Source organism: Saccoglossus kowalevskii, chromosome 10 (genome assembly GCF_978046115.1).
Source record: "Saccoglossus kowalevskii chromosome 10, keSacKowa6.1, whole genome shotgun sequence".
Classification (NCBI taxonomy): Eukaryota; Metazoa; Hemichordata; class Enteropneusta; family Harrimaniidae; genus Saccoglossus; species Saccoglossus kowalevskii.
Genome location: NC_140650.1, coordinates 25,905,110 through 25,930,138, shown reverse-complemented (window position 1 = coordinate 25,930,138; position 25,029 = coordinate 25,905,110). Strand labels below are relative to the sequence as shown.

At 34.8% G+C, this 25,029-nt stretch overlaps 1 protein-coding gene across 2 annotated transcripts in view; it reads left to right on the top strand.

The window, feature by feature from the left end:
* The window catches only part of LOC100366856 (polycomb group RING finger protein 3-like), a 72,459-nt gene that overhangs the window by 13,381 nt on the left and 34,049 nt on the right, over positions 1 to 25,029 (top strand). The window contains exons 1-2 of one of the 2 annotated variants that reach the window (XM_085504426.1): positions 4,697 to 4,915; positions 16,835 to 16,940. In XM_085504426.1, coding sequence (XP_085360552.1) covers positions 4,868 to 4,915; positions 16,835 to 16,940 — 154 coding nt within the window. In that variant the 5' untranslated portion in view covers positions 4,697 to 4,867. Of the gene's footprint in view, positions 1 to 4,696; positions 4,916 to 16,834; positions 16,941 to 25,029 lie in introns of those variants that run through there. The other variant, XM_006815496.3, reaches the window with a different exon arrangement.

The following is a 25,029-nucleotide window of genomic DNA, read 5'->3' as shown; positions in this document are numbered from 1 at the left end:
AATTATTTTTATTATTTATGACTATGTAATAATTAACTACCCTTTGCTTTGTAACAATTAATGATCAATTGTATTTCATGTATAACTCTTTTTGCTCAATTAGATGCGCGTCTCAATTGGGAAGTTCATGTTGATTACTGTTATGTGAATCTTTTTAAATAGACGAATTTAATCACTCTTTTAGAAGCACATCTTTTACAGAATATTCATTGGGTTCAATTTTAGTGGATTTGGTATTGTATTTTTCTTAAATTATAGATTGCATCAAACAAGATTATTGGAAATGAAATCTAGTGAGTCTCCTAGCGTATTTTGACTTTATTGTGAACATGTGTTTCTAAAGTTTGCCAAATACAATGTGTTTTGAGGTGACTGTCGCAATCACGACAAAATTAGATGATTGCCACAGCAAAATGGGTAGACCGTTGCATGATGTAGCTTGTGATTCGGTCGTCGACTTGCGGTTTCAAATCTTATTCTCTGATTGGAGCACTCTCACGACGTGATGTGCTTGGAGTTCTGGATTGCACTGACTGGTGGTACATGTAGGTATTATTGTTATTGGACTGGACTGGTTGCCACATTGTTTTGGAATCGATTGATTATCAAAGTCACTGGTAGCAACTCATTTACAATGACTGGATGAACTTCTCCAGGTTTGATGAACACAAATTTTTCTCCTGTTATTCACAAATACAAAGATTTCCATAACAATTGCGATAAATGATAATAATCTTTTGGCTTGTGTTAGACTAAATATTGGTTGCTTATTTCAAATGGAATTCATCTACAGCTAATATTATCTTTACAGACATGATGGGGGGGGGGGGTTTAAAAAGATTTTATGACATTTACATAGACTTTTTAAATGCTTGAAGTACAGTTAATGTTATTATTTGGTTCTTGTGTCACTTCACAAGCACTGTGTTTGTAGTGCATTGATGTCTGTATGTTCAGTTGGTTAGTTTTGGCTACCTGCCAACGCAGATAATTGTTCCAGTTTAAACTATGTAACGTTGCTCTTTTTTAAGCTGACACCGCAAGGCCGGTCGGGTGAGTTAACAACGTGGTATGTTACCTTTATGTCATGCAAGTAATGGCACATGTATCGTATTTAAGTTGAGCTAAGCGTGATTGGAAATGCGAACAAAGAGATCAGTACGCCGATCAGACTTGAGTCTTCAAAATTGATATCGTTTTCTTGTGAACACAAGACGACAACTTCGCCTTCCCCTCTATATTCCCTCTCCTCTGTATGTCTTTTGTTTTATGTGAAACAAGTTTATGTGAAATTATATAGCAGAGTTCATTCCTGTCGCAGTGACATTTGCGGAATTTCATTTCCATGAATGCCCTTTATCTAATTGTTTGATTGCTAATGTACATTGAAGTAGGGCTATTTAGAATCAACATAAACTGAGAACCACCATTATTGAATCATGGCTAATTTAATATTGGGTATCAAGAACAGTCCAGATCTGTTGTACTACGGTAATACAAACGCACCAGTTTCATTTTGGGAAATCTGTGGGTTTCCATTATGAGTGAGTTGACTATTTACAATATCATGTGTGTGTGAATATTCCTGTAACATCAAATCTGTATAATCAAAATTAAGCCTGGTGAATATTTTGCTTTCCACAGTACTATACTTTATTTTAGCTGGGATTTTCACTGAAAAAACTTCTTGAGTGTTTTGTATGAAGTTTATTTTCACTGATTTTTGATGAGTTGAATGTAAAATGTAGAAAAAAAAAAGGTGTATTAGCTGGATTTTATTTTAAAAAATAGCAAAAAATTATTTTACAGTACGCAGTTATTATATAAATAAGCACATATCTTGTAAGATAGCCATGCCAGAAACCCTGTTTTACAAACTTATTCAATTGTATCTTAAAAGCATTAATTTCCTTGTTTAATTTCACTGCATAGTTTGATATTTTGAGTGTTATTCACTGGATTTTTAAATTCATGCATTTGCCGGTGAAAAAGTGTTGTTTTATTTGTAATCCTACATGGTCATCAATTTAATTTAGGGGATTTAATTATCAAGGAAAGTAGCTAAACCTCATGAATAATTAATGCATTTAAAGTATACACCAATGTCTGGATCAATATAACATATTGTGCTGTGTTTTTCACGGTAACCAACAGAGGCGGCGGCAGCTTTTTTTGACTGTGGGGGCGAAGATTTTATGTGAATGTCAACAAATCGAGTGCCGAAGGATCTTTCTTGGGGAGTCCGGGGGCATACTCCTCCTGGGAAAATTTTGAAATCCAGACCTTCTGAAATGCTATTTCCTGCATTTTGGGGAGCAAATTTTGATGGTACACTTAGGTATATGTCTCTTACGTTTTCTGGTGCCTATTGTGGGGGAGACCGCCCCCACGGGGTCGCCGCCACTGACCATGTATGAATATATATATGACATCACGTTGTAAGGATGAATGATTTGAAATCACCAAAGTCATTGTATTATTTCATGTTGTGTTATAGACGGTAACGCTTGTCAGACCTTTCTGACAAAATACTGTAAACCATATTATTTTAACACCTAATAATTTTTATAATTTGATAATAGATGAGTTTTGAGTTCCGTCATTGTCTTCCAAACTTACGCACTCTAGGTATAAAAAAAAGTTCCAATTTTGTCTGCTAGGGAAACATTTGATAGCTCATCGAAACACTGGGAACCATGGAAACAGTGAATAATTTGTGTGTGCTAGAAATCAACCCCCATTCTAGCACGGAAACCGTCTGATGGCTCTATTCAACGACAATAATAAGAATGACATTTTGTGGAAAAATAACCAAGACTTGCTGTTTTTTTAAAATATCCAAAATGAAATTTTCACTGCAGCAATATTCTGAAGTTGTCAGACTGATTATTTATCTCTTATATAATTACAGTAGTTTCCCATATGGTTTGTTCTTTTGCACAGTCTAATAACTAATAAAAATAGTTAATAGATTTTCACCTTCGCATTCAAGTCATGATCTTACAGGCATCTGTTGGTGTTGGGTTAATATATTTATATACAGCTTGGCTCGGCTTATGAGCAGAACAAATAATTTACATTTTGTAGGGATAACTATAAATCATTGTTACAATTTTTTGATGTGTTCTGACCAATAATTAATTCAGTTTATCAGTGATGTGAAATAATATAGACAATAGGTGAATTTGCCTGCCGTGGACCCTGGGAAATCGTGACTGTCTTGAGTGATGACAAAATTGGTTCAGGTTGAATAGGAAGTCGGTACTCAATAAATTCATTACAAAGCATTAAATATTGATTTAATACGATACGGTGTGGAAGACTACATTAATATTCTTGATTCAGTTGTCACAAAGGAATTTATGTTGTATCGGATCGGATTGATATGAATAAATATAAAGTGTTTTCAATCTTTTTGAAAATTTTGTTTTATTCTGCTTTGTTTTGAAATAAATTGACATATTGATATAAACAGGTCTCGCTTTTCTTCCATTGCAATGGTCTTTTGTTTCTTCATTCCATGGTTGATGCAAAATAAAATTGAAAATACCTTTCGTCAGAAAGTACAGTACTTATCACCCTTCTGTCACTATACCCCCCTAACTCTGTTTTCAATTTCTTGTATTCAATTTCTAAAAAAAAACAAAAAAAAAACATTGGGCTTAAACTCTGCTTGTGTTTATTAGCTTTCTGTAGTATTTTGACTGGGCCGGACAAGTACGTGTGAAAATAATTGTTGCAGTGATTTTTTTGAGTATGTGGAGGCAGTTGTTTTCGATTTGTGATGTTTTCAATAAGACATTTTTCAAACTTCTCCCGATTCTGGGTTATGCGATAAATAGAACGTAAAAAGAGGACAATATAGCATTTCAAACATTTCTTGAGATTGGACAAGCATGAGAGTATTTTCACTTTTAATAATATAAAGATTTGATGATAGTCAATTTTTATTAAGTAGGGTACATGTACCTCGGGTCAAGCTCTTCTCAGAAAGATTGTTATTTTGACATTGAAAAAAATCAAGTTCAAAATCAAGTTATTTTATTTTTGCGGCAGATGTTTGTTTAACACCTTGCATGAATAACGTAAGATCTCATAGAAGTTTGAAAAATCCCTAAAAGATATACATAATGAAACCTATTATAAAATTTCTATGTTTTAAATTGCTTTCATTTCATGAGGAACAAAATTTTGTGAGTGTAGAAAAAAAACTAAAAACTGTGAATGTCATAAAATTTATAACGGGTAAAATTATAACATTTCAGAATAAGTTACATGTAACTGTATTAATGTATATTGTGTCAATTCTGGGTCACATTGGTCAATAACTCTCAGTATTATGATGTAATTTGACACCTACTATTAACCTTTTGAGCAGCAAAGTTTTTCCCGATTAAATTCAGGTAGATTTGTTCACATTTGCTGCAATTTAATCTTAATTTTGAACCAAAGGGGAAAATGTGACATTGCTTCTAGTTTTAGAGCAAAAATTTTGAAATTTTCACAACATTTCTTATGAAAAAAGCAGACTATAAATTGAATATTTTTGTAGATGCTACCTGAAGTTGACTTTAACGCTCAAAGTGTTATTAAGCTATGTTTGTTGAACAAACAGAATTTGTTTCAATGTTTCCCCTCCCACTACCAGCAACCCCTATATTTCTGCAAGTGGTTTCACCCATCTCTTTGGAGTGGTGTCTTTTTCCCTTGATTTGCAAGGATAGACTGCGCTTTGTGGGACTTAGTATTGACAGAGGTCAATCTGCTCAGTCAGCAGAAGTAGACCATCCAGCCTCCTGAATAATTGCTTGATAGGAATACATGCTGAAGAAGCCGGATATATCCGATGTGAGGGGAAGGTGGCCGCATGACTATGTCAACGGGTAGATATTGCGTTTCCACCGCTATTATTAGTGTATGTATTGTACAATATTATTTTCATCGCACATATGGTTTGAATCTCTGTTGACACGTTCATCAAGAATTGGAATCTACAAAAATAAGGTTTCATTATCATAAGGATTGATGTATGTCTTCATAATTTGCTAGACGATAGGCCTTTTGCTTGCTTTTTTGTAGCATAAATTCCGTGATTAATACGTTAATTGTTAGTATTAGAGAAACACCTTCAGTAGACAACGTTAATGACAATTGACGTGTGAAGTGAGGATGGCTTTCTCGTATTGATTATTGTATGTCTGCCCAGTACAATCGTAGACTTGTGATAAAACCACAGCAAGTACGACACTTGCTTGCATTGTCTGAATCATTCTGCTTGTGACATATGGCCAAATAAAATGAACCATGTCCATGGGAGATGGTGTCTAATTTCTGTGTTCTCCAACAGCCGAGACAGCGCTATTGAATAATAAATGGCATGGATATAACCTGAACTAAGCCTTTAGGTCACGTCCTTGAGACGTTCAAAAACTCTTCCTTTTGAATGGATTTCCTGAATGGATTTAAATCATTATTTCTCCTTTAATTTAGCAAGATTGTTCACATAAAAAGAGACTCAGAAATCATGACATTGTACAGTTTGCATGTACAGTAGTATATTGGTTTTGACTGGCTGACGATAATGTAATAAGTCTTTCGACATTTATATAGTCTAGTAATAATAGCTGAAACGTAAATGCTCAATACAAATACCGTTATTTTATTTTGCTATTTAAAAATATATTGAGTGAATAATTTTGAATTATTTTAATTAATTAATTATTTGATTTTTTCAAATTTTTACTGCTGACATTTTGGTTATAAATTGTCCCTGCTGTGTTGTATACAACTGTAAATTATAGCCACACAGGACATATTCATATTTTTATTTGTCTATTATAGTTATACTAGTTTCACAGACACAATAGAGATGTTCCCCTGTGGGCATTAGACCATTAGACATAATGAGAGCTATAACCTTCAGACCTTGAGTGTGTTTTTGCAGGGTTTTATTTCTACCTGTAGTACTGACATGTATGGTGTCGTCATGGAGATCTTGTGACTGGTTTCTGCACGCTCAGAAGGATGTGCATTGTTTTATCATCATTTTGATGCGCTAGATTAATCCAGCCTTCAGATTTGCTATTTTTTATGCGCATTGAATTATCATTCTGCGTTTTCAAATTTGATTTCCCATGCTTGGTGACATGCACTATTCTCAGTGAGTCAGTATTCATACATTTTATTTTCATGGGCAAATTCTAAAAAAATTGAAAAGATTAAAATTTATTATTTTTATAAAATTCTATAATTTTTTGGGCTAAAATTAGCATGTATTTTTCTGTGATTTCTGAACCTAATTGACGTAATATCCAATTGACTATATAGTTCTTTTTAAAAAAACATTACTCTATTTATCTCATTACAAATTTTAATATCAGAATAATTTATAAACAATTGTTGATACTATTTAACTTAATTTTAAAAAAAGGCTGCATTATTTTGTTCTTTCTCACAAATTATTATTATTTTGCTGTGAAAATTTAAAGAAATTACAATATTTAAGAAAATAAAATTCATACATTTATAACCAGTAACAAAATGTAAATTGAATAATTATGAAACTGCAGGTTTCTGTTTTTTATTTATTTTTATAGGTAATTGTGATAATTCTTTGACCAAAATTGGGGATTTGAGCCTGTGAATGCATGCTGTTTCACATTGTTACGCTACTCTGTTATTACAGCCAGAAACACGCACCAGCAGTCGGTTAATTCAATGAATAGAGAACCCACCATTCCATTTATGCAAATTAGATCTTCTTTGCAAGTACTGCTGTGATGCATCAATACATGAAAGGCCATGTTGCCTCATTTGCATATTAAAGTCTAGCGTCGTTTTAGTCCCCTGCTGCATGGATTTTCTTACTAAATTTAGTCCACAATTGTTCCTGGCATTGGTAAAATACTATTTAGTGATACAATTTTGTAGTCTGGTGGCAATGTTTGGGGAAATTCAGGTGAAATCCTTTCCTCATTGAACAAAGGGAATAAACATGGCTGCCTCCGCCCCGTTTAACAATGCTGGCAGTTGCTATTTTTGTAGGTTCATTATTCTCAGTTTTTGAGGGGTTTATTTATTTATATGAATGAATGTAATCAACATTTTAAATATTATGATGGTGTTGTATATTGTGGAGTAATAGAATCAACCATATCGTATTGTATCGACACTTTATCACTATTCTTTCAACACTCATAAATTTGTAATCAGGCAAAAATTTTGAATAATGTACCGTAAATTTGGTGACATGTGACATGCAGTTGTGTCTGACCTGAAATCTTAGTCCATGGTTTTTATGTAGAGTTTACACCAGTGACAAATATATATATTTTTTTTTAAAATTAATCTAGTTTTTCCTAGTATGTAAAATGAAGGTACATGCAGATATAAACCAATCTATCATTCTGACAAGTAGATCAGACTTGTGTCCAGTTTAAAGCTATTAAAACAATCCTTGTATTTTTTGATACAATGCAAATTAACTATCCATGTGTAATTTTTATTGTAATCGACACATACACGTAGCTGTTGACAGAAAGGTAGAAAAACAGCTTAAGATTGAACCCTTGCGTGGTCAATTTAAAAATACATTGGGATGGCAGGATAAGGGTTAATAGGCGTTTCCATGACGATTGAAACATCTCAAGCTGTTTTCAAGAATGTTGTGTTTTGGATATAGACACCTGAAAACTGTGACCATGGTAGCGGGCATTTTCACCCTGCCAACCTGGTTAAAATTAGCAGCTATTCAGAGTGTCCAACCAAGCAAATTCTGTTAAAATATGTGTGTGCATACCTTCAATGGGAAATGGCTACTGACTATTTGAAATACTGTTTAATCAAGTTCAATGTCAGTTGCTGTATTGCGTAATTAGACAGTCAAGGTTGTCAACAAATGTCATGTGAATTGATGAGGGATTTTTGTTTCTGCGCTTGTCAGTTTCAGGGATTTAAACATTATTGTTATAAGTAGGATTTGGGTGAACTGAATGTCCGGGGTGAACTGGTCAGGGTCACTTAGCACCATCTGTATATTTCTGTGGTAATTTATACCAGATAACAACAGTCAGATGGGGGCAAAATACCTGACAAGTATTCAGCCGGAAATTCACATCTATCCTCAGTGGCTATAATAATCTTGAAAGTGAAACGTTTTATTAACGAGATATTTCACTTTATGCGCAGCTTGTTAAAATTGTTACTGTTTGCGCTTTAAAAATTACACTCTTATTCTCAAAATGTAGAATAGAAATATTTAACTTATTTTTTTATTCATTCATGGTGAAAGTTAGGTCTCACTGAAAGCTGTAATAAACCATAAAATAAAACTCTAAGGAGAAGTTAATGGCGTTCGAATTCATCCATTGTTGCCTGGATTTTGATGTTGATGCATTGTCTCCCCTGTGTGTATGCACTGTTTAATTTTATCCCGGGTGGATTGCAGTAACTCTCTACCATGTTGGAAGTGGGCTGTTGCCAAGGTCTGAAATTTAAAACTTCTAACTTTGATATTGCAGTGTGTATCATATCAATATAAGAACACATTTTTATATTTTAATCCATTCACACTCTGAATTATTGAACATCTCAGTTAGATATGCCGTTCAATAGATATCACTCTTTTGTTGTTTGATTCTTCCTGTATATGCAAATGACCCAATTTATTCACTTTCTGTGATAGGTGTCTGCACCCGTTGACAATAAACAACCATTGAACACCATCATTATTCCCACACAAATTTTGGTAAAAATGTTTGCACATTATTATTATCTTTGTTTATTTTAACTGGATGTAATTTCCTATTTGTACAGAGACTGATAGGTCTTTTGAGAACATATGTGAACAATTTTACATCATTATTTATTTTGAAATTATTTTGTGAAAAGTTACGAAAGTTTTCCTTGGCGTACAAAGAGTTAAACGCCATAGTCGTCGCCGTGGAGCGCACGTTCAAATTTACTGCAAACAAACAAACAAACAATATATTATGTACATCAACATAGGGCTATATTGAGCGTTGATGACTGTCGCTTTAGCATTTTTGTTCAGATCTCCACACTTTTTCTGTATATTCTGTTTAATTTCAATTTTGAACTAGACAGTTTGTGATATTGATAAGTGCACATCGATCAAAAATTGATTTCGCATTTTTGTCTTAGATAATAGATAATACTAGTATTAGAAAATAACCAAAATCTATATTCTCTAGTTGTTCATTTACTGCCCTGAACAAGTCTGGTTTCGAAAGTCATGCTCTCTGAATAATTTGTTCAATGCAGACATGTAATATTTTATTTTAATTTTAAAATTGTCATAAAACATGTGTTTTCATTCTGATTTTTCATAAAAAAATGTTTTTGTTTTTTTAATACATATTTATGATAAACCTGAATTTTTTCTTTGCCCTATGTAGTGAAAAATATCTACATTGAAAATTTGTTAAAATATAAATTATAACATATCCCTGGGGATTTTCATTACAAAAAGAAATAGAAAAAGCTTATCTAATACTATGTATATATTTTATTTATAGGTGTCGGAATGAAAAGACGGTAGTTTATGTACTAGTAGTAGATTATTGTGTATTTTGGGAGTGGCATGTTATCCCTGTGTCATTGTCGATAAAACCAGTTGTTATGGGGGTAGACATGGGAGGGTTACGAGCACAAACATGTGTATCAAATGCTAGCTTTGTGTTGTTACATGTTAGTGTATTAAACTTACATTGGTGATCCATACTGCAGCTGTGACTGGTTTGCTATTGTGTCAGTCCAGTCTGATGTTTATTCAAATTAGCATCTCCTTCAAAAAAAAAATGTTCGAAAATGCCTTACATTGGCCGATTACTCGCATTCACATTTGCAACCGTAGATGAGAGCTTCAAGGAGGTGTATTGTTGTCCGGTACTCTGTAGACGTTTTCATTGATTTATGTTTATAAACATCCAGAAATGAGACAAAATTTGTGATTTGTGACCGTAATGCAATAATTTTCAGATATTTTGTCATTTGTTTTCTGTGATATATCACCATGCGAAATGCCATACATAGTTAAAGAAGTCATGTGAGAAGCAATAATGGGAGCGGCTAATTATTGCAGGCTTTGCCAAAAATGGCCTGGGAGCTGAAAAATGGCTCTCATAACTGAAAACATTAATATGGGTGATTAGAAGAGCTACGCTATTAAAAAAAATATCTTCAAAATGGTATGGATTAGGAGAGTTATAATTAGCTCTTCTGGGTCTTAATTTGGGCAAGTGATACACTAGTGGGGTGATCAGCAGCGTTAGAGAGTAAGGTTGGTTAATGATAGTTGTCGTAAATTGTTGAACATTTCTGTTTGTAAAATTAAAGACTTAAGAGTGGCCAGTGTAGTTGAATAAAATAGAGGCAACTCCCTGGTATTAATATTTTTAAGCAATTTCTGAAATTTCATCTTGATTGCACTCCTACTCACCCATTCATGTATCACCACAAAGTATCAAGTTTAAAATATGGCCCAATTTGTTGAGGTAGGTAAGCATAATTATTTAAAAAAAAAAACTCATTTGGTCTATTAGTAGTATATGCTTTTACATAAAAAAAGTCATATTTTAATTAACAAGCATCCAATAAATGCAATACGTGTAGGTACGTAGTTTATGTGCACTTTTAGTAGAGCAATTATGGCAACTGTAGCTATGACCAAATAACTTCAGTCATGCTACTGGAATATGCACAACCATATTCACCTATATCTTAGCTTTTAGATGTTGTATAGCTTCAGAGAATTTCTGAATCACAGTTAAATTTTTCACTTGTTTTTTTTCCCTGTTGCTACGGTGTGTTTACACAATTCAAAAATTTAATGTAGCTCTTTCTCTTGTTGTAGTACATACTCCTCACAGGCGGCCATGTGGAAACGAAAAATATTATTACCAATGGTCTAAGGCCGAAATTAATTCGAAATTCATAGCGGGAATTGTGAAAAATAACCTAGAACAGTTGTTAAGGGGGTATATAATTTCATGTATGAATTGAATGAATATTGAACAAAGCAGACATCAGTATCTCATACAGTCACTTTTGACATTTTTGATTCACTTTCCCGAGCTGGGAATACATGGCTCTGTCTTTGTCTCATTTTTTTTTATTTTGCAGACAACTTGACATTTGAGTCTGTCTTCTATATTAACAGTTATTATAAATGTGCCTTTATGCTTTCTGAATTTATTTAGTATCAGGTGTATAACTACACATTTGAGTAATTAATTAATTTTATTAGTTTCCTATACGAGACTGGGGTATAATTATCTTAATTGATTTCTGAGTAGTTTTTTTATTGACATTTTATTGACAGTATCTGAGTTTATTCTCTACTAGCCTGATTTGCTGTCTCTGTGTTGTTACTGGGGTTGTAATCTAGTACTCTAATACTGGCAGAAAACAGTTACTTTTATAGAGGGGCCATTTATAGAGGTCATAATTCATTGATTTTCTGTTCTATGTTTGAATTGCTAATATTACAACAGGATCAAAATTTGTAGTTGTCAGTACAAAAGGGAGCTAAACATTGACAATAGCTCTGGATTTCCAATAGTAGATCACATTCCCAGTGGTTCCAATAGGTCTGGTTCCCAAACGGTGTTAATAACTCTAGATTCCCAAATGATGGCCAAGCCAGAAGATCTGATTTCCGACTGGTGCCAATAGTTTTGAATCCCTAAATGGTGGCCAGGCCAATAGGTCTGGTTCCACAATGTGCCAATAGCTCTGGTTCCCCAATGTGCCAATAGCTCTGGTTCCCCAATGTTCCAATAGGTCTGGTTCCCCAATGTGCCAAGAGGACTGGTTCCTCAATGTGCCAATATCTCTGGATCCCTGAATGGTGCCCATGCCAATAGGCCTGGTTCCCAAAGGTGCCAAAAGCTCTGGTTCCCCAATGTGCCAATAGCTCTGGTTTCCCAATGTGCCAATAGCTCTGGTTCCCCAATGTGCCAATAGCTCTGGTTTCCCAATGTGCCAATAGCTCTGGTTCCCTGATTGGTGCCCATGCCAATAGGTCTGGCTCCCCAATGTGCCAATACATGTAGCGCTGGATCCCTGAATGGTGACAATGCCATAAGATCTGATTTCCTAGTGTAGCTAATAGCACTGGATCCCCTAATGGTGGCCATGCCAGTATCACTGGACTTAGCCAGGTCAGGATTTAGTCACTACATATTTGGTTCATGCCTCTTTGGTATTTCAGAAATTGTCACAGTCACAGTCTCATTGTTATCTTGTCTTATCTGTCAGTCAGTCTGTCATGCCCTTCCAATTTATCACCAGTACAATCATAAAGTTGGATCTCAGGGGACCCATAAGTAGACAAGTATTATGAAATATGATGCTCATCTGATGTCACATAAATAGCCGCAAAACCATGCAGAGTAAAATTCACCATATTCATTCTTAATCAATCTTTAAGATTTTACATAATTTACATATTTGTACTTTCCGCATTTGAACACTGTGTCAAGTGATGTTATTTTCGTTACCGTAATTGATTCAACTATTTTTTTGTTTGTTTAAAGGGCGGTAATATCATACAGCTCATGTTTAAATTTAACCACTAAAGTTTAACTTGCGTGTTATAAGTGATAGTGTTAGGAATACCATATTTGCTCTGTTTGATGTGTACATAAACCACAAATTACATTTATTGTATGCTAGGTTGTTACTTACTGTAAATTTTTTATCTTTCGCTATTTTTGCTGAAGGGATGATTCAGTGAAAAAAAAAATCCAGCAAATATTCTTTTTTCTCTATATTCAACTCATCAAAAATAAATTCCATACAAATCACCCAAATAGTCTGTTCTAGAAAATAATTTCTAGTATTTTGACCATTCACGTGTCATTTACATTATAAGCACATGTGCTACTCTAGAGATAATATGGGATGTGTCTGGTTCCCCAATGTGCCAATTTGATGTGTACATAAACCACAAAAGACATTTATTGTATGCTAGATTGTTACTTACTGTAAAATATTATATTTTTCGCTATTTTTGCTAAAGGGATGATTCAGTGAAAAACAAAAATCCAGCAAATATACCTTTTTCTTTATATTCAACTCATCAAAAATAAACTTGATACAAATCACCTAGTCTTTTCTAGAAAATAATTTCTAATATTTTTACCAGGCATGTGTCATTTACATAAGCACATGTGTTATTCTAGAGATGATATGGAATGTCTCATGCTCACGTACTAAATTTCAAAACTATATCTTCAAATATGCTGTCATGAAACAGATTCATTTTATTAACCACTCATCACTGGAAACGTTTGGGTGATGGTAAATTTATTTTTAACTTTGTTAGCCTTCCAGGGTCTGGATATGGGAGTGTTGAACTGCAGTTCAGTATTGTAGCCTAGGGATAAACATGAGCTCCATGCTGTACATAAATATGAATTCACAGCTCATGAATTTTTTCCCAACGCACCAGGTGATTATTTTGACCTACATGTGTAAACGGTATGTAGAGGTAATATCCTTGATTAACTACCACTTGGGCTGAGAAATATTTGAGGTGATTCACCGAGGTCACTATGTCAGACACGATACTAAACATAAACACAGGCAGGCAGTATATAACATGTCCTCCAATGTGTTGGCTAACTGCTGGAGGGGGTGGATCTTACACAAACAATACAATTTTAGTGAAAAGCTGTTTTATTGATAGGTCGGTAGACATTGACATGCTTGACAAACATCACCGTTGTTGATCAGTCATGCATGGGCGTAAAGCTATTATTGATCTTGATTCCCGACGATGTTGAGTGGTCCACTTGAATCGTCTTTGTTCCTAGCTGCTTCATAAAATATCTCTTCATTTTAAAATTCTCCATATTTTGTATCTAATCTGGTCTTATCAAATTAAACATTGTAATGGTTTGAACTTTTTATCAAAATGAACCTTTCTAACGAACCCAGCGCTTGTCGTAACATGTACATTGTATCCCATATCATGTTACAATCATTACTTCATGTAAACAAACTATTTTTTTTTTTGGTACCTGTCCTATTTATTCAGCAATCAGTCCAGTGGTAATTTGACTGTTTTGCTCTGTACCGGCAACCCCCTTCCTTGTACATGCCAGTCTAGCTCCGTGTATTGTTTGCAGTACATTGTATTGTGCATTGACTGTGTACATATACTGTGATGTTCAGTCAGCTACCAAAACATATTTCCCTAAATGCTGAAATCCTTATAATCTTTGATTGGAAATAGATAGAATAAGGGTATAATTATAATTACAGGAATACTGCAAAATAATGACATAGTTATAGTTATATTTACCTCAGCTATACATAATTACAAGAGTACTGCAAAATAATGACATACATATAGTTATATTGAACTCTGCTATACATAATTACAAGAATACTGCAAAATAATGACATACATGTAGTTATATTGACCTCTGCTATACATAATTACAAGAGTACTGCAAAATAATGACATACATGTAGTTATATTGACCTCAGCTATACATAATTACAAGAGTACTGCAAAATAATGACATACATATACTTATATTGAACTCTGCTATACATAATTACAAGAATACTGCAAAATAATGACATACATGTTGTTATATTGACCTCTGCTATACATAATTACAAGAATACTGCAAAATAATGACATACATGTAGTTATATTGACCTCTGCTATACATAATTACAAGAGTACTGCAAAATAATGACATACATGTAGTTATATTGACCTCAGCTATACATAATTACAAGAGTACTGCAAAATAATGACATACATGTAGTTATATTGACCTCTGCTATACATAATTACAAGAATACTGCAAAATAATGACATACATGTAGTTATATTGACCTCTGCTATACATAATTACAAGAGTACTGCGAAATAATGACATACATGTAGTTATATTGACCTCTGCCATACATAATTACAAGAATACTGCAAAATAATGACATACACGTAGTTATATTGACCTCTGCTATACATAATTATAAGAATACTGCAAAATAATTTCAAATATAGAACGATTACGCGCGTAAGCATTCTCTAATAAAATAACAACTCAGACATAATGTAGTCGCATCGACCTCCGCTGCGTGTCGGTCGATACTCCCACTGTACTGTTTTCGTTCATGCTTTGCAGTATCGTCATAATAACCTGGTATTCTAAAGATCCAGTGTACCATATATGCAATTTTTAGCGTATGTGCACTTCTGTTAGGTATATGCTTCTAATAAATCAAAACAAGGACATGATTAGTTAGTCAGGGAATCTGTACTAGACTCTGAGCCTCAGTGAGTTGATAGTATTAAAAGGAGTCTTTTTTGTAATTAAGTAAAATAACCATTTTAACACTAAGTTTATGTTTAATTCATATAAAACAGGTTTCTCGTTTTGTTTTAATAATTCATCAACATTTACTGCTGCATTTGTCGTTGTTAAGAGATTTTGAAATTACAGCCCTAATATACATGTAGTATGTAGCACTACGTTTAGATGATTTCATGTCTTACTCTCTTAGGTATAAGAACTTATGCATATCAGGAAAACTATACACGCTGTCACATGCTGTGAAGTAACTACAATGGCATTATTGATAGTACTCATAGCAGTATAGTACTTAATATCTACCGGACACATCTGCAAGCTGAACAATTCGTTGTCATTCTGTAAACACAGATGAAACATTAAATGGTTATATTTGTTTGTATTTGAGTCACTCTAGTATGCATTCTGCCCAACAGCATTTTCAAAGATTTATGACCAAACACTTTTATAAACAGTGCAGTGGTTCATGGATGTTAAACAGCAGCCCATGTATTGTGTTATATCAAGGCTTTGTCAGATTAGGGTACTGTAAAATACTTTATTTTAGCTGGAATTAATTTTCGCTGAAAAGTCTTTTTGGGTGTTTTGTATGGAATTTATTTTAACTGATTTTTGACAAGTTGAATGTAAAATATAAGAAAAAAGGTATATTTGTTGGACTTTATTTTCAGTGAATTATTCCTTCAGCAAAAATTAATTTGAAGTGAAAATAAAGTATTTTACAGTATCCAAATTTTATGTATGTTGATATGCGATGAAGCAAACTCTCATAATTTGAAAGTGTCACGGAATGCAGTGGGTGCTTTGAAAGGTTTGATTGCACAAGCAGAAATTATGAGACAGACAGCCATAGTGTGTCATTGTTTACAAACAAGCATCTACCCATCGTCCTTTGCATTTATAGCATGCGTTGTTATCATCGATCACAACTCAATTCCCGCATGTTCGCGAGTGACAACTTCCCCGCTTTAACGTCTTACATGTTTATATTCCCACATTCAAAAACACTGATCAGCTCTTTTGCAGACTCGCCAATTTGAATAAAATTTCTAGAAATCTTGGTTTATCATGTGATTATCTCGCATTCGTATGAGAACTTGATCACATATCACACCGTTGCATACCTTCATCTTAACAATCCTTGGTTATATCTAATTATAAAAAATTACCAGCCGTATTTTTTATAAAGACAAAAACCCCAAAAAAACATGTAATACACTACAAATACTTCATGTAGGATTGACACTAGAAAAACCTGCCTGAGACAAACACTAACCCCCCCCCCCCAAATAAAACTGATACACCCCTTTGCATTAGTATATCTAGGAATGTATACAATCTTGTAATTCTCATGATTTCAAACATGGTCTTTATCACATATCTTACCTTATGAAGTGACGTACCCTTAATAAGTACATGTGTAAGTGACCTTGATGATAAATATCAACCACTAAATATTTATGATTCTATTTTTTCAGATGGAGCGTCAAATCCGCTTGGTGGAGGTCAATGCGCATATCACTTGCAGGATTTGCCATGGTTACTTTATCGATGCTACCACCATCACGGAATGTTTGCATACATGTGAGTAACTCAGAAATATAATGCAACTTATTTAATAATATATTTTAATTCTCAGTAGTGTGTCTGTAAAATTCGGCTGGAAGCATACACTTCGAACTTCCAGACTTGGTGCACTTCATGTTAAACAATATGAAATAAAATGTGCCTCCATGTGTTTTATCCAAAAAAGAAAAAACAAAATTTCCTGGTTGTAAATAGACAATTTAAGAATCTGTATTCATGCATGCACGTTTTTTGTCAAAGATAAATTAACTTCTTGTGAAATCTTCATTGCTTCAATATATTTTACGGAAGTCGCTACGACTTCCTGTCTTAAGGACGCCACTGAAATCTTTACTCCTACAATACTTCACAGAAGTCACTGTGACTCCCTGTCCTTAAAGACTCCATCCTAAGGATCCCAGTGAAATCTTTACTACAATATTGCACAGAATTTACAGTGACTTTGTCTTAAGGGTCTTTGTGAAATTTCTACTTCTACAATAGTTCATGATAGAAATTTCTCTCTCATGTGAAATTAAAACGATACATAAATTATATACATTTTGCTGATGAGAAGATTAGGATACAATTTGAAACTAAAGAGATGTTGTGTCTGAGTCCTGATGCTACATGTATGCCAATTGTTGTAATTACAGCTAAGCAACCATATCTCAAATTTGCATGGTACGTGTCTGAGCATATAATAATCCCCAGCACTAAACGAACACGACCTGTTCACATGCTTCCACACAAAAACATCAGTGTAAGATTGTCATAGATTTTTCTTTGACCAGTGAGACTCAATTTGGCATTACGGGTTTATTTGGAGGAAAATATTGAGAAAGGTCTAATCAAAATCATCAACGCCCGATTTGGAGATTTAATGTCAGGTGATTGTTCATTGACAACTATCTGTTCTTTCAAATTGATCTTGTTATCTCTGGTTCTCTTTCAATTTATTCGGTTCGGTGAAGACATTGTATCGCGTCAAAGTATTCTCTTTGTGTCAGGAGTTCACATTCTCAATGAATATTGTTGTTGATGTCTAAAAGGAATCGTGTGACAAGCTGATGCATTCGTACTTGACTTCTACTGTGAAAATTCAACCATGTCTCTGACAAGGTGTCCAGAACAGTTTAGTGATACTGATTGTTTGTGAAAGTTTACTTGAATAGAAGTGCATTGCAGTGAAAAATTAACCTAAAGGCGAGCCATTTACAAGTTGGGTGGATTAACACTTTCAGTGCTATTCTGTTGTATAATTTTTATCTAGTATACTTTTTTATGAATAGACAAAAGTTGACTTTTGGACTCAAAGGGCTAAATTGCCTTCACAATTAACATTCTTAATCCAAATTTTGTTTCTCATACATCCATTATTAAAGCATTATTCTATTCTATTCTATTCTATTCCATTCTATTCTATCACAGATTTATTCAAATCAAAGTGCTATGTAAGATTAACCAGTAAGGTTGCTGTACACAGTAAATGATGTGCGAATTCAAATTATTTCCCATGATGCATTTGTACAATCTGAGGGATTGTAGAACCAATCTTTAAAGTTGAATCATTTGCTAAAATATTTGAAAGTCTTTAACATTAGCAGTAAAATGAACCATTAACTAAAATTAGTGGTTGCAGTATAGATCAAAACTTGCTTATCTATTGTGTTAATGCTACGCTAATATCATATCGTGTTATGACCGTTCCAACTCTGTTTATGAAAACGGCTCATTAACTTTGAGATGAGAAGTACTACAGGAATATTTCAAAACATGGACGCCACAGCGTGGTTCCGTAACAAGTTATGTTTTGATAATGAGCAGTGTCATGCTTCAAATCAGCTTGAAACATTGACTGCTCAAAAAGTCACTGAATCCAATAAAATGTTCACTGCTTCAAAAGTCAGTATGGCTTCCTAGAATACCAATAAAAAGTTCAAAAGTTGCTATGACTCCCTAGAATCCCAAAAATATGTTTATTGCTTAAAAAGTCACTTTGACTCCCTAGAATCTCAATTTGTTCACTGCTTCAAAAGTTACTGACTCCCTATTATCTCAATATGTTCACTGCTTCAACAGTTAATGTGACTCTTTCAAATGCCAATAAAATGTCTGTGCTCCTAAAATCACTGACTCCCTAGAATCCTAATAATATTTTCACTGCTTCAAAAGTCACTGACTCCCTAGACTCCCAATATGTTCACTGCTTCAACAGTTAATGTGACTCTTTCAAATGCCAATAAAATTTCTCTGCTCCAAAAATAACTGACTCCCTAGAATCCTAATATTTTCACTGCTTCAAAAGTCACTGACTCCCTAGACTCCCAATATGTTCACTGCTTCAAAAGTTAATATTACTCCTTAGAATGCCAATAAAATGTCTGTGCTCCAAAAATCACTGACTCCCTAGAATCCTAATAATATTTTCACTGCTTCAAAAGTCACTGACTCCCTAGACTCCCAATATGTTCACTGCTTCAACAGTTAATGTGACTCTTTCAAATGCCAATAAAATTTCTCTGCTCCAAAAATCACTGACTCCCTAGAATCCTAATAATATTTTCACTGCTTCAAAAGTCACTGACTCCCTAGACTCCCAATATGTTCACTGCTTCAAAAGTTAATATTACTCCTTAGAATGCCAATAAAATGTCTGTGCTCCAAAAATCACTGACTCCCTAGAATCCCAATAATATGTTCACTGCTTCAAAAGTTAATATTACTCCCTAGAATGCCAATAAAAATCTTGCTCCAAAAATCAGTGACTCCCTAGAATCCCAATAATATGTTCACTGCTTCAAAAGTCACTGTGGCTTCCAAAGTTTGTAATGTTTCCCAACTCAAAACATTTGTCTGTCATGAATATAAAATGGTTTACAATACTTAACACCCCCTGCACCCTCTGATTTCAATAGTTATTTTTTTTCTTTTAGTGAATTGTAAAACTTCTGTAGAAATTTTTAGATGTCTTTGTAGTTTTTAATTTGAAGAATGAATTGTGTATAGTTATCAACTCACAGGACAACTTAAATATTATCATATTTGTGTGGATTCATTTAAAAGCACTCAATTCAAACCATTCTACCCACACAGTGTATTCATATTTGTGTGGTGGATTCATTTAAAATCACTCAATTCAAAGCATTCTACCCACACAGTGTATTCATATTTGTGTGGATTCATTTAAAATCACTCAATTCAAACCATTCTACCCACACAGTGTATTCATTTGTCCATCTGTGAATCCCAGTGCCTACTGGGTATCTGTTAAAGTAGGTGGTTGGAAGCCTATATAGATTTGTCTGCAGGGGTTGCCAGTATGACTGATTAAAGTGGAATATGGCTGTGAGCTGTATTCAGGAGGAGATCACATGCAATCTATAACACAACAGGAGTATTGAAATATGAACTGAGGTGGTATTTGTAATCCAGCAATAGAGCAGGTACTGCAAATCTTATTGTGGACCTTACGGTATAACATTGAAATTAGTATTAATGCATTGTTAGGGTACTAAATATGCATATTTGCATTGTATATCTGTTTTTATATAAAAATTATAATAACATATCTGAGATATAATAACATATGTCGGTAATTTGTCACACAGTCCTCTTCCATTTGTCACACAGTCCTCTTCCATTTGTCACACAGTCCTCTTTCATTTGTCACACAGTCCTCTTCCATTTGTCACACAGTCCTCTTTCATTTGTCACACAGTCCTCTTCCATTTGTCACACAGTCTCCCCTTCCATTTTGCACACAGTCCCCTCTCTCGTTTGACACACTCCCCTGCTTGACAATCTCTCCTGCTTGACACCCCCCACTGACATAGTCCCCTCCCCATTTGACTCAGTCCCCTCTCTCATTTGTCACACAATCTTCCCTCCTATTTGACACAGTCCCATCTCCCAATTGTCACACAGTCTCTCCTCCCATTTCATACACAGTCCCCTCTCTCGTTTGACACACTCCCGTGCTTGACAATCATCCCTGCTTGACACCCCATTGACACAGTCCCCTCCCCATTTGACACAGTCACACTGTCTCCCCTTCCATTTGTCACACTGTCCCCTCTCCCATTTGTTACAGTCCCCTCTCCCATTTGTCACACAATCTCCTCTCCCATTTGTCACACAGTCCCCTCTCCCATTTGTCACACAGTCCCCTCTCCCATTTGTCACACAATCTCCTCTCCCATTTGTCACACAGTCTCTTTCCCCCATTTGTTACGCTCCCCTCTCTAATTTGACACAGTCCCCTCTCCCATTTGTCACACAGTCCCCTCTCTCATTTGTTACAGTCCCCTCTCCCATTTGTCACACAATCTCCTCTCCCATTTGTCACACAATCTCCTCTCCCATTTGTTACAGTCCCCTCTCCCATTTGTCACACAATCTCCTCTCCCATTTGTCACACAGCCTCCTTTCCCATTTGACAAAAAGTCCCCTCTCCCATTTGTCACACAGTCTTTTTCCCCATTTGTTACGCTCCTCTCTCTAATTTGACACAGTCTCCTCTCCCATTTGTCACACAGTCCCCTCTGCCATTTATCTGCTTATTTCTTACAGTCCCCTCTCCATTTTTACACTTCCCTTTCCCCTTACACTCGCTAGGTGTTACATGAAAACTAATCATGATTACTAGTAGCAGAAGCATAGTCACTTTATATCTTGAGATGAAATAAACAACATTCAGTCAACGCATTCAGTTAACACTTCTAAGCATAATTGAGTTTGATGTCACTATTGCTGTTTCTCATCTTCAGTATAGTGGATCTGTATACAGGGTATTCAAGACAATCTAAAAAATTGTAATAAACCTCAAAACATTCCATTCAAATCTGTCAGCAATGAATGCAGATTAATGGATGGAAGTGTGTTTTTTCTTTTGGATATCAGACAAGTTTAAAATGAGCAAACATTTAATAGCAAAAATACAGTAAGGTATTGTTGAATTGTTGACATACCAACAATACAGTCGGGTGTGGCACTGATCTATCACTGGCTGACATTCACTGAATCTGTACACTCCAAAAGCCGAATGGAAGAGGTGAGAGAGTTGATTCATAATATTGACTGATTATATTTCACCAGTCTTTGTGAAGCATGGTTTGATCACCACAATACATAGGTACATGTGAATGCATCAAAAGGGAGGTTAAAACATGTCTGGTCAAATGAAGGTATGTCCAATAAACACAGGCACAATAGTCAAGTTACTTGACAATAACAAGGCAGGGGTCTGCAGTGACTTGTCCATGTAGTCCCTGGTGACCAATCATAGTCTGCATGACGCGCAGTAATGTGTGATAATTAAATTTGTATTATGTAATTATAATAATGGAAATTTATTCTCTAAGGTGTTGCTGTTGATTTTTTAATCTCATTTTCTCATGATAACATGATTTTAATGCTTCTTGTGTTTGATGATGATTCTTATTTTTTTTTTATGGATTTTCCAGTGTGTTTCTTCTGATTCAATAATTTCTCTTTCTTAAAGTGTGTGGTTACTTTGAATAATTTCTGTTTATTTTCATGGATTAAAAAGACAATGGGAAACAAATAGAGAGTTTAGTTGTTTAAACAACAAGAACATAGTATCTTATGATTCGATGGTGCAATCCCAGTGATTGAGGAGTCCCAGTTTAAGACCAGTGTCATGATGCAAAGATGGCTTTTCTATTGTAATGATGTATAATTGTAGAACAGTTATAGTGATGGGTTGAAAATCAGAGCGTTACAATTGCTGGTTATTCCATTGTGTTGATCCTCTGGAAGGTACTGCTATAACCTCTAGGTAGCCAGGCCGAAAATAAGAACTTTGACTGGAATGGCCTCTCTTGACAGCTGTGGTTGTATGTTTCCTTGGGAGTTGAGATGGTTTAATGATTGATTCAGTATATGACAATTCAACTAGGGCTAGGCAATTGATATAAAAAAATTCTTTTTTTTTTCTATTATCATGTTTTTTAGTGCAATATTATAGAAAAAATTAAAAATAGAATTCTGATAGCAGGTTACCTGTATGTCCTTGTGTTACACTTGGCTATTAGTCATTGGACAAATTGGCTCATTGTGCTCCGTCACCAGGATGTTTGTTTATTAACTATCAACTATCATTCATGTGGGCCCATGGTAAGGCTTTTGCCAACCGCTGACCAGTTCTTTTCAAGTTTCATATCATCCTTTCTTGACATACTGGCCAATGTGACACTGTTTAAAACGCAGATTTGTTAGCGATTCTACCTGCTACTCTAGGCTACTGTGAATAGGTATAATTAAATAAAATAGCACCATTTATTTTCTGTTTGAGAAGCGTATCCCATGTACAAGTGTATATTAACCAAAAATTGCAATAATTATTAAGCTAAGAGTCTTGACTTATCGCCATGGATACACCTCTGTAATTTACATATGCACTACTAATGGAACAAATACTGTACATGGAAAATTGTTTGAAGCCTGATATATTGTGAATTAAATTTATACATAAATTATTCTTGGGTAGTCAGTATTTTTGAAGTTTGGATGTATTGCTTCAGTGCGCAGCAGCAGGGCAATGTATTGTGTAAACATTACTGTGTATTCACACAAGTCCTAATTAGATCTTGGCCAGATGTCAGTGATAGTAAGTCTCCTGATAGGAAAGATAAAACAGAATCTTGGAGAACATTAACCCGAAGTATTTCATGCATTCCTAACATGAATTGTGATGGACTATTTCCATGTGGTGAAAGTTTGTGACCAGTTTGAAATGGCGATTGAGGTCAGAGGTTGAGGTCAGAGGTCAAGAACCATACTGTTCTGAAATGGCCAGTAGGAAACGTGCCATAGTTGTATATCTCATGTAGTACCCAGTAGATGGGAAACTAAAAGTGTTATTACTGTGGCGTCAATGGGTAAGCCTTTAATGTGTGTTTATATTATAAGTGGGTATTTTAATTGAAGTGAAAGTTTTTTCGACTAGGGTCATTTGGATGGAATTCATGCATGGAAGATAAATAAACGATATGAAAATAGAACACATGTGTAGAGATTGATATCTCAAGCCTATATATATAATTATACAGCTATAAATGGATTGCATTTACAGTTATTGCAATTATCTGCTTAGTGTGTTTATTCTACTGCAGGGCTGCGACTATTCAGGTATCACTTGTTATCTCGCTTGGTATCTGCCAATTGTCAGCATTGGATGTGGCAAATTTGCTTCAGAAATCATATTCCATGTTAGGGTCTCTGTGACTGGGCTGTGTTACCGTTTTTCTATCATAATGGCATTATGGCATTTTAATGCGCTATTCTGGCGTCAACTAGGCATGCTTGAACACACGCACATGCAGACCATATCCAAGGTTTCGTTAATGTCGTATCCATTAGTAAGTGTTCCCTCGACCAGTAGCTATGGTCACATCGAGTCTCTAGCACACTCGTCAAAAGTTGGATCAACCCTTCCGTAAATAAAAATTACGATCTAGGTGTAGCCGAGTGTTTTGGGTTTCCATATGAAATGATATGTTATGTAAACTAAATGTCCTAATACAATAAGGAATGGAAATAGAATAGATTTGATGTAATCTTGAAACTACCCGGGGTTGTTATAGTGTCTGGCGAGATAGATTAATCATAACCACTGGAATTATATCTGTGATTCATAATATGATGAATTGCCTTTGTTTAGATGTCTGGACAGTACAGCAGTGTGTGTACATAGCAGCAATGCTGTGCGTGGAATTCCAGCTGTTACTGAACTGTGGTTGCATGTGTATGTGTTGTGGTAATGTAACACTGTAGAGACTGTGGCCAATTGAAGTGGCAGGGTTTTGAGTTAACTCGTGTGTGTTTTCATGGTCCTTGCTGCATACTGCACCTAATCTATGCTCTACTTGGCTGCACAATAATGCATGGCAGGCGTATTATTACCTCTCTCAATGCAGTGTATGGTTGAACACTCAGTGCTTAAGTTTCTAACTCGTGTACTAGCTGCCACTTTCTGAAGATATACTGTTCTGGAAACCTGAATAAAAACATTTACATCAAGTCTCCTTGTACAAGGATGTTTGGTTTTTAGGTGGGGTAGGGTGGAGTGGTGGTGGTTGTGGTG